The sequence below is a fragment of the Cibotium barometz genome, chromosome 64, assembly GCF_041138505.1.
Source record: "Cibotium barometz isolate CiBa-2024 chromosome 64, ASM4113850v1, whole genome shotgun sequence".
NCBI lineage: Eukaryota > Viridiplantae > Streptophyta > Polypodiopsida > Cyatheales > Cibotiaceae > Cibotium > Cibotium barometz.
Genome location: NC_141109.1, coordinates 11,360,410 through 11,376,341, shown reverse-complemented (window position 1 = coordinate 11,376,341; position 15,932 = coordinate 11,360,410). Strand labels below are relative to the sequence as shown.

The 15,932-nt window shown below is 38.5% G+C and overlaps 1 protein-coding gene across 2 annotated transcripts; it reads right to left on the bottom strand.

Moving 5' to 3' along the window:
- Positions 1 to 11,433: 11,433 nt before the first annotated feature.
- LOC147603315 (U1 small nuclear ribonucleoprotein A-like) lies at positions 11,434 to 15,207 on the bottom strand. Of its 2 annotated transcripts, none has more exons than XM_086796514.1 (10): positions 14,938 to 15,207; positions 14,129 to 14,191; positions 13,965 to 14,049; positions 13,791 to 13,865; positions 13,193 to 13,271; positions 12,918 to 12,963; positions 12,595 to 12,716; positions 12,434 to 12,503; positions 12,223 to 12,305; positions 11,434 to 12,070 (listed from the first exon to the last, which is right to left on the bottom strand). In XM_086796514.1, the coding sequence occupies exons 1-10, from the start codon at positions 15,091 to 15,093 to the stop codon at positions 12,022 to 12,024; spliced, it is 828 nt and encodes a 275-aa protein (XP_086652640.1). In that variant the 5' UTR covers positions 15,094 to 15,207; the 3' UTR covers positions 11,434 to 12,021. The 2 variants fall into 2 exon arrangements, with proteins under 2 accessions (XP_086652640.1, XP_086652641.1); XM_086796515.1 differs by having other exon boundaries at positions 12,918 to 12,960.
- Between the last annotated feature and the right edge of the window lie 725 nt (positions 15,208 to 15,932).

Below are 15,932 nucleotides of genomic sequence, written 5' to 3'. Positions count from 1 at the left end.
TCTAAGGCCCGATATGAATTTCCTTTTTTGGTCCTTCTCGCTGACTCTATCCACAACCTGCACCTCTAATAAAGTATTCCAGAACTTTTCTACATACTGTGACATAGTTTCCTTTCCAATTGATGCAAAGTGTCCCATTGGTGCCTAACTTTGGACTTGAATTGTGAGGGTAAAAAGTGCTTTTTAACCAACCATTGAAATCTTTTCCAAGAATCTGGCTTGTCACGACCTTGCTTTACTACACTCCACCATAAAGCTACACTGTCTACCAAATGATTGACTGCACATTTAATCTTATCACTCCCTGAAAATTTTTCTCTAGAAAAATAGTCATCTAGTTGACTAAGCCAAGCTAGAATGACCCTAGCATCCTTCTTTCCATCATAATTTTGAAATGTGAAAGCTTACCGACTAATCTTGGATTCTTTTTGTGACCTTTGTGCTTGCAATGTAGCATTTACAGCCCTCTGAATAGTGTCATCTTCGTCATCAAAAGATAGCGAAGAGTCACGCTTGCGTCTACGACTCGTGAGCTGTCTTTCCAATTCAATACGCTTCTCTCTTTCTTCTACAATTTGATGTTGTAAAGAAAGGAGTTGCTCTTGAATTGATGGCGAGATAGGCAAATCTGCCATAGTGCTTGTGCAAATGATGTAGATAAATAAAATTTTACTTTATTTGATGTAAATAAATAAAGCAAAAGTAAGTACTTATCTTGTTTTTCTCCCGCAATTTGATTTTGGTTGAAGCTGAACAAAGACGCTATTCAATGGCTGAATTGAATTCTCGTTGCCTCAAACAAATCCCGAACGATTCTGTGTGATTCAAGAGACTTGGGCTAGTCGAATTGTTGATGAAATAATTTTTCTGCAATTTGTAACCTGCTGAAACAGTCCTGTAAACCTTGCCCAATCTCTATAATATTTTCTAAAATTTTTCAGAATTTTTCAGAAATGATTTCGAAATTTTTTGGCCTTTTCTAGGCAATTTTTAAGCCTTTAAAAACATGTAAATCACTTTTCTGCACCCAGAAATTTCAAATTTGGAAACCTTTTGTATTTCTCTTCAAATTTGAAAATAGGAGAAGTAAAGGCTCCCAAAAAAAAGTGATGTGACTTATATGGAAATTGGGAAAAGTAAGACTTGATTAAAAAAGTGATTAAGCTTATGATAATTAAGCTTATGGAATTTTTCCAAGCACCTCCACTCGCCGCTTTGCGTCGGTAGGCTGTTGCCGTGTGCCTCCTTTTTGGGTTTCTTTTTGATAAATTTTTGATAGCTTTTACACTGATTAATGTGCTCCGTCCATTATAGATTTACTACTGCTTGGAGCTTTCTGATTTCTGAGAGAATACTGTGAGGTTTTTGGCTATGGGGATTTCATCCATGCGGTCAGATTTTGATTTCACTGTGTATTTGGAAAAACCACTTTTTGATAGAGATAGATGGTTTTGCAGGGTGGTGAGTGGATTTGAGAGTAGATCTAGTTTTGAATCTTTATCCTTTGGATAAAGACCTACAAAATACCCTTCTGTCCCACTGGATAATTTCTTGCACTTTCTTGATTTTTGAGAAGTTGAAGCCCTTTCCTACCTTCTCCACAAATCTCCTAGCCCAAGCTCTGATACCACTGCAACCGGAATCTTATTCTAGGATAGATTGTGGAAGAGTAGAGAATTCACAAGAATTGATTCAACCATAAAAACCATTGCTTTCCAAGCTTCAACTAAATCAAATCAATTGAAATTTAAACACTTAACAAAATTAAAATACTTAGCTCAATAGACCATATTGGGTGCAATCTTCCTCCCTCTTGTGCGTGGCCTCTCCCCACACAAGAGTATTTCTTTATTAGCTTTCTTTTTCACCAAAATTAGGCCATAGTCCCCAAAATATACAAGATATGCTTTTTAGAGAGCACGGCACTCTTCTTTTACAAAAATAGAGTGTCAAATATTGGGATTAGAGTAAAGCCATAGGCTTTAATAAATTCCACATAAATAAATGTATCTTTCCTAAAGTTCAAAATGGAAAAATCATTTGCTAAGGTTGCAAGCTACTATGCTTGCCAAAAATGAAATGTGATGAACCAAGATATTTCTTCCAAATTAAACTCTTCAATTTCCATAGTCTTCATCACCTGAAAATATAAGCCCAATTAATTATTAAATTAATCCCACAAATATTAAACAGGCACAAATCATAACCAACTCATGACTACCAGGCGTAAGTACTTCCAGGGATCACCCTACCAATACAAACCTAACTGAAATAATCATAGACGGCCTCAAACATACGTCATATACCGCACGTATTAATATTTATAGTGGTGTCACCCACGATATTAACCTAGTCGGCATGACGCAAGAGTAACCTAGGCGTCCCCAAATTACTCAAGAGGAAAAAAAGAAATAATATTCTTCTAGAGGACTTAAAATATATTCTCATCACACAATTGAACATCAGATGATTGAAAGGCCTCCAAGTCGTAGAAAATATTATTGTATCTATTGTAGACCATATCTCCTGTTGTTGGTGCAGCATAGGTGTCTTCAATATGAAATGGGGTTCCCAGTGCTTGCAGTACCTCTTCGTTTACTTGTTTTTTGCGCTTTTTTTTACCAAAGAAGGATTTGGCAATAATGATCCTTTCATACTAGATCCTTCTTCTTTTCCTACAAAGTCTTATAAATGGCTGAGTACCCTCTGTGTGATATACCAGCCTCATCAAGTATTGCCTGGATGTCCTGTGGATTGAGTTGATTCTCTTTGAAAAAGTCATCAATTTGCTTTTATGAGACCTTCTTATATTTCTTCTCGTTCATCAGTGCTTCTGCATACTGGCAATCTAAAAGAAGACTCAAATGTGCACCAGAAGGTTTTGTCGTTGATTCTTTATCAGGGTGCAATAATGATCTGATATCATATTGAAATGTAAAAATTGATATACATGAACATATGCAATAATAATTAATATTCATAAAATATCACAATAGAAACAATAAACCAGTTAATAGAAAGGAGCTTACTTGATTGCATGTATTCTCTTCTTGATGCCAGCACCTCCTAGCTTCATTTGCTCAATATACCTTAGTTTTTTTTGTCGTCTACGGAGACCTAATGAGGTCTGCTTATGTTTTAATTTAGACATTTATTTTTCAAGCCCTGAAATGGTTTCCTTCAAATGAATGTTCTCCTTCTCAAACAAATATCTTTCTAATTTAAGAACATTGCTTGTTGCTTCCAAATGATGTGTATATCCTAGGAGCCCATTATAGCCATCTCCAATAAAGTTAAGCAGAGATGTCGTATTCCTAAAGGGGGGTGTGGAGTTTGTTAAAAGGGTCTTTTGGATATAACATCCCATCAATCCATAAATCTATTTTTTTCTTCCCTTGCATCCTCAACATTTCTTTAGAAGAAGCAGTACACAAAGTATTAGGTTTATTTCTCTTACTTAGAGGTTCATATTCATGTTCAAGCTCAATGTGCAGGTTGTAAATGTCTCTTTTCTCTGTATTCCTCCTTGCTCTTGATCCCTCTGCCATCCTTTTGATTCTCTCTGTGTTCCTCCTTGCTCTTGATTAGTAGAAAAATCTGAATGGAAAGAGAAAGATGCCAAAATAGTAAAAAGAAGTAAAGAGTCCAACTAATTTGCAAGAAAAACCTTGATTTTGAAGGTACCAATACCTACAAACTTTGATATGTAAAACCTTCGAAATTTGAGGTAAAGTTTCTTGTAGGAAGGGAACTCGAAAACCTTCAAAATTTGAGGTGAAATTTCTTGGGAGGGAACTCAAACTATTTTTGCATGATCCTTGGTTTAAATTTCAAGAAATATTCTATTTCGGCTTGTACGTAGAGATTTTGAGATATAAGCCATTAAACTTGGAGAATTAATCAATTCATTGTTCACGTAGTACATATAGTACATGAACAGATTGAAGACTTTGAGAACTAGCAATATTCTATCATTTTTATGTACATTTAAGAATAGAAATATATCTTTTATACCTCAAGAATATGCCAAGAGAAAATATGCCAAAATCAATTTCACCTTATTTTTTAGGCTTTTTGGATTCTCTCTCTCTAAGTTTAGTTGGCACTTCTTAGAGGGCCCAAAGTTGAGTCCAAAATTTTCCTAATGTGCCATGTGAGTGTTGGTTGACCTAACAAATCCCATAGCTCGAGGGTCATGAGATTTTCTCGTGGTTGGATAAAGTTGTGCTTGAGCTGTGGTTGGATAAAGTTGTGCTTGAGCTGTGGTTGGATAAAGTTGTGCTTGAGCTGTGGTGATTTTATTTGCAATTTCCAATCCAGCCAAAATCCTAGGGATCTTTTCAGTAAGATATGTTAGAAGTTCCAGCTCTTGCAATGTTTCTTCCTCTCGTAATAGCACTTGTACATTGCCTGCAGAAGTGTTCAAGTGACTGTTTGTATGGATTCATCTAGTGAATACAATGATTCACTTATCCAAGGTCCACCAAAGATGACATCATACTCAAGGGATTCTAGGGTAACATGGAATGTAAATTCCATATTGCCATCGATTGTTTGAGTAGTGTATCTAAAAAGGAACCTGGAACTTCAATGTTTTGTCCATTAGCTCCTCTTGCAAGACTATTGCTTGTAGGGATGAGTTTAGGTTGTCTCAATGACACCCAAGTGTCTATTGTCACGATGTTATAACTAGCTCGAGGGCTAATTAATGCGCATTTACACTGATCATCATTGCTTGGTAGAGGGAAATCCAACCATACCATGATAGAATCTTCCAAAGGAACCATGGGTGTTTCGGTCATTGTTTCAGCTTCAAATCTTGTGTTCTGTTTCATATTCCCATTCACTTTCATCCTCTGTTTGGGTCTCCGCTTTTTCAAGGGTACCCAATGCGTACACTGGCACACTTGGCCCTCTGATAATTCTTAATGAGGGCTGTTTGGAAACTTGTGAATCCTCACAGTCGTGTTTTATGGAGTTCTTTATGTCTTGGTATAACTCAGGTGGTTGGGCCCTTAAAGGTGCAAGTGTTGATGTGATGCTGGCTTTATCATGAGAGAAGAGCCTTCCTCCAAAGGAGGTTTTGAGAGACTTTTTTAATCTTGTAAGGGAATTATCGAATTCCTCACGTGCTTTCTCAAGTGTATAGTTCGTACAGTCTGTCTCAAACGACTCTTCTTTGTAAAGAGTATGTCTTCCGCCTTGAAAGGAAAAGCGGTACTCCTCTTGGCTTTGTATTTTGGTTGCTGTTTTAGGATTGGCATTATGAGAACAATCACAACCGGTGACCCTGTAAGACATTCAACCAAGCTAAGCATGCTCTCCTGAGCTTGCTTTTTGCGTTATGCATATGTCATGTGATCATTATTATCCAATTTGGGTGGTTGGGTGGGTTCTAGTTTCTTGATTGGTCTATGTGGTGCATTGAGCGAAGAGTAAGAACTTGTTTCATCCTCACTTAGTGATGTACTAGAACTTGTTTCATTCTCTGACTTTCTTTGGTTTATCAATTTTTCATTATGTTTACCCATGCGACGAGATCGAACTTTCTTTTGGGTTTTTGTATCATGTGTCGCACGTATAGGTGTTAGAGGTTTGTGTGCTGGTCTTTGAGGGATGGATGCTTCTGCATCATGTATAGCTTTTGGCTCTTTCGTGTTTATGTCCCTTTTTGGGTTTATGTCCTTTACAGACTCCTTTTCCCTGTCTTTTAATTCGACCTTGGTTTCGACAGTTTGTTGTCCTTTGTTTTTCTTGGTTTTAGAAGGTTTTGGTCCTTCTTTGGGGCTCTGTTTTTCAGCATGCTCTTCTATCCATGTTGAGGTGTTGTCTTTTACATCCTTTTTTATTGTTTGGCGTGCCTTGGCTTGTAAGCGTATAAGCACATTCAAGGTACCGTGGCCAATTGCCCATTTTGTACACTTAAGATGTTAAGAGTTGTATTTTGTGAGACAAGTTGAGAGTTGTATTTTGTGAGACAAGTTGCTTTGAGCAACTCGTCTTGGGCAATCTTGGAACATGTGATCAATGCCACATCGTTCACACATTGGTCACAAGGTGTCAGTGATGACTATGGGCATGGAAGTATTCCAAACTGTGTACTCTACCACCTTGTGAGGTCCATGATAATAGAAACACTGAAGTGTTCGATTAACTACCTCCTGAGCAGTTTCTACCCTTTAGACTGTTTCTGTTTCGTACATAGGAGATGGAGGTTTTGAGCCCATTGTAGATGAAGCGGGACACTTTTTAGTATCATGGTCAAAGGTTTTACAATATATGCAGTATAGAAGGACAGGTGCCTTGTATGCACAATGAGGATTGGGATGGTCGTAGTGATTGCATTCAACACAAGGCATTTTGCTCCTCACTTTTAGATGCATTAAGGATGTCTGGATTTGAAGGTTTTCATCCTCTCTTCGAGATGCTTGCTGTAAGGTTTTAAGAAAAGTTGCATAAAATTCTGGGAATGTCAATTCTGAGATCGGTCTTTCTTTTGCCATTGCTTCACTTGGTTTAGATGAGGAACACCTCGTATCATAATCATCTTCTAGCATGTTGTCATCTAAACGTATTGCTTCTTTGGAACATTGATCAAATGTTTCCAGATTGGATACAATGATCAAGTTGTGTAAGCTGTTATTCTTCAAGCCCATCATGAAACATCTCCTCAATTGAACATCGTTTAATTTTTCCCATGACTCACATGAGTCCAAGAGTTTTATCTGAAGGATAAAATCTCTAATGGATTCATTGGGTTGACGCTCAATTGAATAGAGTTTTGTTACTGCACTCCACCGATCACCTTGTCTGGAAAAGCCATGTATAAAGGCTGATTTCAAGGTTTTGAAGTTGCTCTTGATCGTCGACATCAATGCGATGAACCATCGACTAGCTTTTTTATTAACTAGATTTTCTTCTTTTCTTCGGAGAAACAAAGACCATTGAACGTCATTCAACATCAAAACCATCGACAAAGCTTGTTCATTCTCCCCATACAAAGGTCTTCAACGCGATCACCATCAGGAAGGGGGGAATGTTAATCCAATTCTAGGATTAACAAGAGCTACCACCATTATCATATATCAAGGAGTCATGGTAGATACACCAAAGGGTCATACATTCAAGATATAAAGCAATAATGTCCAAAGCTACAACTTGGACGGGTGCCCGTAATGTTGTGAGACGAAGTATTTATGGCGATTCTCACCTTAAGAGCGTGTGGTAACAAGTTAGGATAAAGTCCTAAGTGATGTACTTCATGGATATATTATGAGAGTAGTCATTGTAATAGCATTAGGCCTCTTATGAGCCTAAAGTGCCCGGTCGGCCACAATTTAAGTGAGTGTGAACACTTATGGCCATGTATATAAGTGAATTTCTCTCATAATATACAACAGACTCTCCCATTGTGCAATCGAGTCTTGCTCTTGCTAATCTCTCTCCCTAATGCATGCTAGTGAGTGTCTGTGAGTGAAGTGAGGTGAGAGGAGGGATGAGAACCCGTAGTGCAACGCGGTGGTGTGACAACACTCACGGGAGACACGATGGAATTTCTTCTCAAGGAGTTGTAGAGCTTGTTGGAGACCTCAAGGGTTACAAGCTCGGCCATTGGAAAGATCCTCAACCAACAAATGCGGTTCACCAGGTAATCTCTTTTTGGATGTGTTTTAAAGAGGGTTAGGGTGAGCCATAACACTACTATAGAAGCATTAGGGTGAGCCATAACACTACTATAGAAGCATGGGAATCACTTGACAAATTTGGGGCAAAAGGGAAGAACTCAAAGATTGCATTAAAGATTGAGTTCTTTGAGTTAAAACGGAATTCACATGAGTCTTTTGCTACTCATATCAATCATATGATGAGTCTTATTACTTAACTCTCGGCCACCCATTGGAGCTGAATTCACATGAGTCTTTTGCTACTCATATCAATCATATGATGAGTCTTATTACTTAACTCTCGGCCATTGGTGCCACAACATGGTGCCTATATAAAGGCCAGTTTTTTAATGGTGGAGAAGTAACTAAGTCTTTTGGTCATTTGCATGTGCTCAGTTGTGTGCAACTCTCTCTCTCTCTCTCTCTCTCTCTCTCTCTCTCTCTCATTTTGATCACATCATCATTAGTGTTAATTATCTTATTAATCTTGTTTCTTAATCTACACTTCCATCCACCTTAGCTTCTATAACCCTAATCTACAATAAGAAAAAGCCAAGTACAGCAAAACCCAAGTAAGAAATTTATAAAAACCCAAGGAAGTCTCTTAAATGCATGAATAGAGTATATGCATGCATGCTATGCATAGAGCTCTATGCATAAGCTAAGAATAAAATCCCAATGCACCCTAGGGCGCCATGTGGTTACGTACAAGAAAAACTAACAAAATATTAAGTTTTCAAACAATGGTGGGAATCTACAAAACAAATTAAAAGAGAAGAATTATTAGTAAGAAGCCACATATTGGTGACAAATAAGAAGAAAGCCACAAATTGATGACAAATTGGAAGAAACTACAAAGTGTTAGTTCTATGCATAGAGCACATTCATAGAGCTCTTATGCATAGATCTTTACCATTGAACTTTATGCATACCTCTATTCATAAAGATATGCACAGAGATATACATAGTGTTCTATTAGCATACTCTATACATAACTCTCTACACGTAAAGCTTTATCCATAGAGTGCATGCATAGAGCTATGCACTTTGAGCATAAAGCTCTATGCAAAGCACTGCGCATAGCTTTATGGATAATAAAGCTTTATGCATAAAGCTATGCATGAACTCTATCCATAAAGCTCTATGCATAGAATGCATGCATAGAGCTGTGCATATATGCTCTATGTATAAAGCTTTACGTGTACAACTTTATACATAGAGTTATCTATGCATAGAGCTTTATACATAGCTCTACATATGATCTCTACACATAGTACCATATGTGTGCATAAATCTCTATGAAAAGAACTATATATGAGCTCTATGTATGTGCTCTATGCATAGACCCATGCATATGTAAAGCTTTATGCATAAGGACTATGCAACACTTATACATAGAGCATGGCGCATACATCTCTATGTATATGCTTTGTGCATGGCCCCATGCATGTGTATGCACTCTATGCATATGGATAGAGCTATGCATAAATCTCTATGCATAGAGCACATGCATCACATGCATAGAGCTTTACGCATTAGCTCTATGCATACTCTATTTTCATGTTCTCTTTACATGTACATAAGCATGCGCTCTATGCATAAATTCATGTAGAGATCTATGCATAAGCTCCTTGCATAGAGCACATACATAGGACTCATGCTTAGAGCACATGCATGTGCTTATGCATAGAGAGCATAGAGCATAGCGTTAATGCATAGTCTAATGCATAGATCCTTATGCATAAACCACATGCATTAAATATGCATACATCTTATAATTTTAAAAAATATAGCATCTCCATGCACCCTAGGATTCCATGTAAGTTACATACAAAAAAAGGAAACAAAATCTTCAGTTTTTGAGCTTACCTAAAGTGTGTTTGAAAGAGAGCTTGAATCTACAAAACACTTTTAAAAACAAGCAGTAAAAATTCACATTTTGATAATAAAATGGAAAAAAAGAAGAAAAAGAAAAACAAGAGAGACTTAGTGTGTAGGTGAAGAAGAGAAGCAAGAAAAGAAGCACTTACATGCTTATTACACATGAAGAGAAAAAAGAAAAGAATAAAGAACTTACAAGTTTATTGAGGGTTGAATCTTGTCTTTCTTTGTAGATGAAGGCGAAGAAGCGAAGCTTTAGTAGACGTTTTCAAAACAAGTCTCTTAAATTTTTCCACATAGGTATAAGACAATCGTTTTTGGGATTTTCCCAATGTTGGTATAAGTGCTTGATATAACGTATTATACACCAGCACTTATATTGATGATTATTCTGGCACTTATACTAGCATGATATAGACACTCCATAAAGAATCAAAAAGTCAAAAAATAAACTAAGTTCAAAGAGTTCCAAGTCCCTTGAGGGTTATTGGAGTCGAATTGGGAGTGAGGATTACTTTTGAGCCTCTATTTGGTTTCATTGAAGCTTGCACATCATTTGCAAGTTTTACCTTGCAAGCTGCAATCACATCCACCATAGTAGGTTGTAGAGCTATTCAAGACTTGACAGCAGTGATGGGAGAGACATGGGCTAGAGGGAACCATACTTAATATTCCTTGATGGCACAACATACAAGGAATCATAGAAGAAGACACATTGTGAAGCGGAGAAAGCTAGCATTCTCTCCCCCTCATACAACAAAATTTCAATTTCACAATGATAAACATTTAGCCTTCCGCTTAAGCACTTTACACATTGCCATTCTTCAATCATTGATGGATATACTGTTGAAACACATACAAGACCTACCACATTTTTATCTGAGAAAAATAAATTTAAAAACAATATTAATCAAAAAGTGATTTACAATTAGGGTTGTGCTTTGCATTTTGATTGCTTGGATGTAGGGAGATCTCTTTGTGCATGTACATACATATGTTGGATTAATATAGTTGTACTCCCACCAATCTTTCTACTTCTGAAGTCTATTATTCAACCTTTCTAATGTTTTTCCAAATTCCAATTTTTCTTTGGCTTGACTTTGACAAAAATCGTGGCTACCAGAGTACATTAATACCCATTCAAACTACTTGTATGTGTCCTTAATCCATCTTTCTTCACCATCTCTTATGTTTTAGACCTTAATTCTATGTACAGAACTTATAATCTTTCATCTTTTCGGTATTTACACATACAAAAGGAAGACAGTTTAGAGATTGGTTTCCATCTTTAAATAAATATGCATATTGAAGCAACACATGGACTAGGCACATTAAAAGTGCTATATACTAGCCACATGGGTTGTGCTATGTAGTGCAAAACAATTGCACGGACCACTCACTGTGAGCTCTATATATTACTGTACTCAATGATAATTGATGTAATCATTTTGATTGGCATGAGACATGATGTTTATCATAGACCTTATGATCAATTAGAACTCAATGCATTATCACTGTCACAAAGAGCAGATAGTTTTGATAAAAATAAAAAACACCAAGGAAACCTGATATACTTGTATATTCTTTGGTGATATTTAGGGTAGAGGGGTCAATAAAGTGACAGCTCATGGCCTTTCCCCTAGCACCCACTGCCTATTCTAAGGGCACTTCAAATCGGAATACAATAAATTTTTTGAATTATTCAGACATTCGTATCAATATCGTAAAATAAAAAAGAGCTTTTTACGTTTGGAACCCTAAATCTAGAACCTACAAGATAGGCTACCCCAGGCAGTTATACTACAAACATCAGGGAAAAACATTTGAAAAAATTGGTACCACAAACACTTAAATGGAGACCTTGAAACGTCAAGAGAAGATGCCAAAATTACAAAAACCGATGCTCTTGCCGCACATTAACATTTTCAGAAAACCATGGTCATCTACAAAATAAGAAAAACCATTTAAAGTCAAATACGAGCTAATCAACATCCACTGCACTTGCATTAGCATCCTACTCCTGAGCCGAGAGAAATTATCCTTCTTAAGCAACTCATAGAATGATGTCAAGTGGTGATTTAGGAAAAACAGCCAGAAGCTACCATCCAAGGATCCTACTACTGCTAGAATTCAAGAAGCCTAAGACAGCCCAAGTGTACATTTAGGAAAAACAGCCAGAAGCTACCACCCAAGGATCCTACTACTGCTAGAATTCAAGAAGCCTAAGACAGCCCAAGTGTACACGACCGAAGGCACTACAAACTGCCCTCGAAAGAGGCTGCAACTTTGACCAACACGAAGAACCTTTCTTACACTGAAGTCGCTTAAAACAAATGAGAAAGCAAAACCATCCAAAAAAAAAAAATTTGAGTTCCTCCAAAAATGAAACCCTGATTCACCAATGCTTTACTGTTTATAGCCAGCTTTTGAATTTAAATCCCACAGCTATGCTAGACAGCCAGTAAAACAAGCTTGCTTAGGCCCTTCTCTCTCTTCTAGGAAGTCCCATTCTAGCTTTAGCGTATCTGCATTCTGTCAAGGTCTTCCAACGTTGGGAGTGTTGCTAATTCATTGCAAAGAAGATTATTGTGGGTTCAAGTAAGAACATGGCACACACTGTTTAAAAAACCAAGAATCAGAAACGCGGTCAAACTGTCAGACTTCAAGGGCAGGATACTCTAGACGCATTCCTCCACGGTCTGAGGAAGGTAGCACGTAATTTTGAAGCTGTGATAGAGCCTGTGTTGAGCAAGCCTCATCCTGAAAGACAGCGTGATGTGAAAACCCATTAGCAGACGGATCTTGCAAAGCCTGCACCGGACGCACAGTCAACAATTGAAGGCGTAAATACCGTCCGTCCATCGGCTATAGTTTACCCCTTTACATACCTGGAAGTCTACAAATGCAACGGGAAGTCCAGCTTTTGTTTGCATCTTCAGCTTTATAAACCCTGGAAAGCTGTGAAAATGAAAAAAAACCAGCAGCCAATAGCAGGTCACCCAGGCATAAACCAAAAAGTTCCAAACCTGCATCAATAGACATTACTCACCCTGAAAGCAAATGATACAATTCAGTTTCTGTGCAAGACAGACCAAGGTTGGCCACAAAAAGTGTCGGGCACGGCGGGTTACTCCCTGCAGCAGACGACAGAGGTGGCAAGATGGAGGAACCCTGCAATCCCCAACAAACCACAACTACAATTAGCTATCCCTTTGCAAGCCAAAGGGTGGACATTGTTCTGCATCCAGCCTCAGATGCACATGAACTTCAAAGCCCCAAAAGAAAAATTGGCTACACTTGCTGCCAACATGCAACATAACAACATAGAAGAAAACAATGATGCCAGCATGATAAGAGGCCCCATAAGCATACCATCATCATAGTGGAGATGCTGTCGTGAACATATGGAGGTGCACTGCTGATTCAGAACAGCACACCAGGTCACATTAATCAGACTCACAAAGAGAGAGAATTCTATCTGGAAAAAAGGCCGATACTATGGCTCACATGAGCACAATTTATTTCCAAGAGACTTAACAATTGCATACACACTAATAATTAAAGCACTATTAAGGAATCAATACATAAGACTTCCAGTTAGTGAGACAAAAATCCTGTTCAGTGCCAAAAAGAAATTGTGTGTTAACCTCTGTGAGGGTGGGTAACCACTCAAGTCGCTGTAAACGGAGTGCCCATATCCAGGCAAGTGCACAGTGCCGCCAACCCCTGTGAGTGTGCAATGTGCCAACATGTGGAGGATGAGCTATATCAAATGTGCCAATCACAACTTCTTTAAAAAAAAGTGTCAATTAAATAAAATTAGAATGGGTGGACACAACAGAGCTAACCGCTAACCTTCAAAACATCTGTGCACCTACTCACCGCAAACGCAGTGGAGGGCACAGCCACTAGAATCGAGATCAGACTAACCAATCACATTCCTTAATAAAAACAAGATAAGAATTTCTCCTAAAGGGGCCTGCCTTTTGTTGGCTAGAGGGAGAGGGATCAAGAAAAGAGAAAGAGATAAAGAGAGGAGGGCAGGGTAGAGAAAGAGGGGGGGCAGAGAGAGAGAGAGAGAGAGAGAGAGAGAGAGAGAGAGAGAGAGAGAGAGAGAGAGACTATATGTACTTTTCTAATTTCTTGCTGATTTTTTGAAAATGTCTCTTGAGCAAAAGAAGAAAAAACTCTCTTAGACCTGCCTTTTGCACAGGCAAGGCAAAAAAATATTGTGTTACAGCGTACCATGATCGCCTAATGCATGTGGAATTCCTTTCGATCCTCTAGATTTCTTCTCCATAGAAAAGAAAGCTCCATCATCTATTAGAACGGAAATGTATCGAGTTTTAATGTTAGCATTTTATGAAAAAGAAATCAGATACAACTTTGTTTTTGACATGTGACGGCAAGAAGTAATACCTCCTCGGTGGCGCTTTGACCTTGAGTTCGCCCTTGCAAGCTCTATGTGTAGGGTGGCTGATGACTCTGGATCAAACTTCGTTTCCTAACAAGAAAAAAAAAATACATTAACCATATTTAAATTTGTTAGCTGTTTCAGTAAGACATTGCTTCTTGACACTTACATTTAAGGCGTCCTTTGCCGCTAATGCCGACTCTTGGTCTGCAAAAACGGCAAATGCAACAACCTGCAATTCATGCCACATCAGACGTTAAACAAAGTTGTCTACACACAGCTCTAGCACCAAATGAAAATGTTACACACACAAAACATGGCAATGCCATGATATGCCAATGAAAGAGAAGAAGATGAGCTAACAAAGGCCAGACATTGAATGGACGTTCACAAATTGACCTATCAGCCCTGCGTTCTGTAATGCCTGCAAAACATCTATGGTGTGGGCGTCCCAAAAGCTCTTCCATGTCCTCTCTGTGTGTAAAGGTATACCCTGAGCATCAACCCCTCAATTGGCAGCTGCTGCCCATGCTGTGGACCGGTAGTAGCAGCCCCTTAACCAGGATTTTTTAACATAGGGTATAGTTGCCATATATGGATCATAAAACATCGGTAGAGGGGGGAATCAGGCATGGGATAGAAACCCCTTAAAAGCATAGGAAACCCTAAACGTTATGTTCACCGAAGAAATTTGGTAAGAACAGAGCTTATTGCAATGGAAGGCAACATCAGATATGATGTAAATTCATATGGGTGCCATCAAAGACCCTAAACTAGGGCATCAGACATGAGACCCATGAATAGCATGGCAGACCCTAAAGACTCTGTAGAACTGAAAATTTTAACAAGCACGGAGATTATTTTAGGGAAGGAGAACCCTAAAATCTATGCTAGGCTGAGAAATTTTGAGAACACTTAAATCTCTCGCTCTGTGTGGTGTGTGTGTGTGTGTGTTGAGGGGCGACAGAGAGTGCAGACCTGGTAACCACGGCCAGTGTATTTGAGCTGACACGACTCGTAGCCGCGATGGCTTCGGAAGAGGTTGTAGATCTCGCGCTCCTTCACATCGTCAGGGAGACCAGAGATGAAGAGGGTGCGGACATCGTCCTTGCTGTTGGAATCGTGCTCGCCCATCGCCTTTGAAGCCTTCCTTGCTTGTTTAGTTCTTACAGACAGGTTGAGGTTAGACGAAGAACCCCTCTTTTTCTTGCCAAAGATCTATCGTTGCAAAAACCTACATTTACATGCATGATCATAATGTATGTATGTATGTATGTTTTTTTTTTCTCTCTAAGGCGAGGATTTGATACTGAAATTAAGCCTTTTTGGCACACACCCTGCAGGGGTAGTGTAGTACGGTTCGAACTCGCGCCCCATAAGCCAACCCATTTTGCCACTACACAACACGCTCGCAAGTATGTATGTATGTTGCTATGTATCATGTGTTTTGTTTTCTATATGTATGTATCATGCATGTCAAAAAAAACCCATACATAGCTCTCTCTCTCTCTCTCTCTCTCTCTCTCTCTCTCTCTCTCTCTCTCTCTCTCTCTCTCACACACACACAAAGAGTTGTATGTAGCATGTCATGTGTCATATGTAACAAGTTATATGGCATGTTCTATGAGTTATATGGTTTTTTTGGGGGGGGCAAGGATGGGTAGTGAAGGAATTTGTTACTGGGAGGCAAGGTTCTGTGAGGTATATGTTTTTTTTTTTAGGTGAGGATGGGTACTGAAGGAATTTGTTACTAAGGGCCACTTTCAAGCCCAGGCTCTCAACTATTGTGAGTTATATGTTACGCATCATGTATCATATGTCATACGTTTTTATGTTACGTAGCACTTTGCTATCACATGCAAAAATCTCCCTATCATTTTTGTTTCATGATTTCTACCTTTAAGCTATTTCTTATTCTCCTTTCTTTATCTAAGCACCCAAGCTTGTGTATTGTGTTTAAATGCTTATGTGAC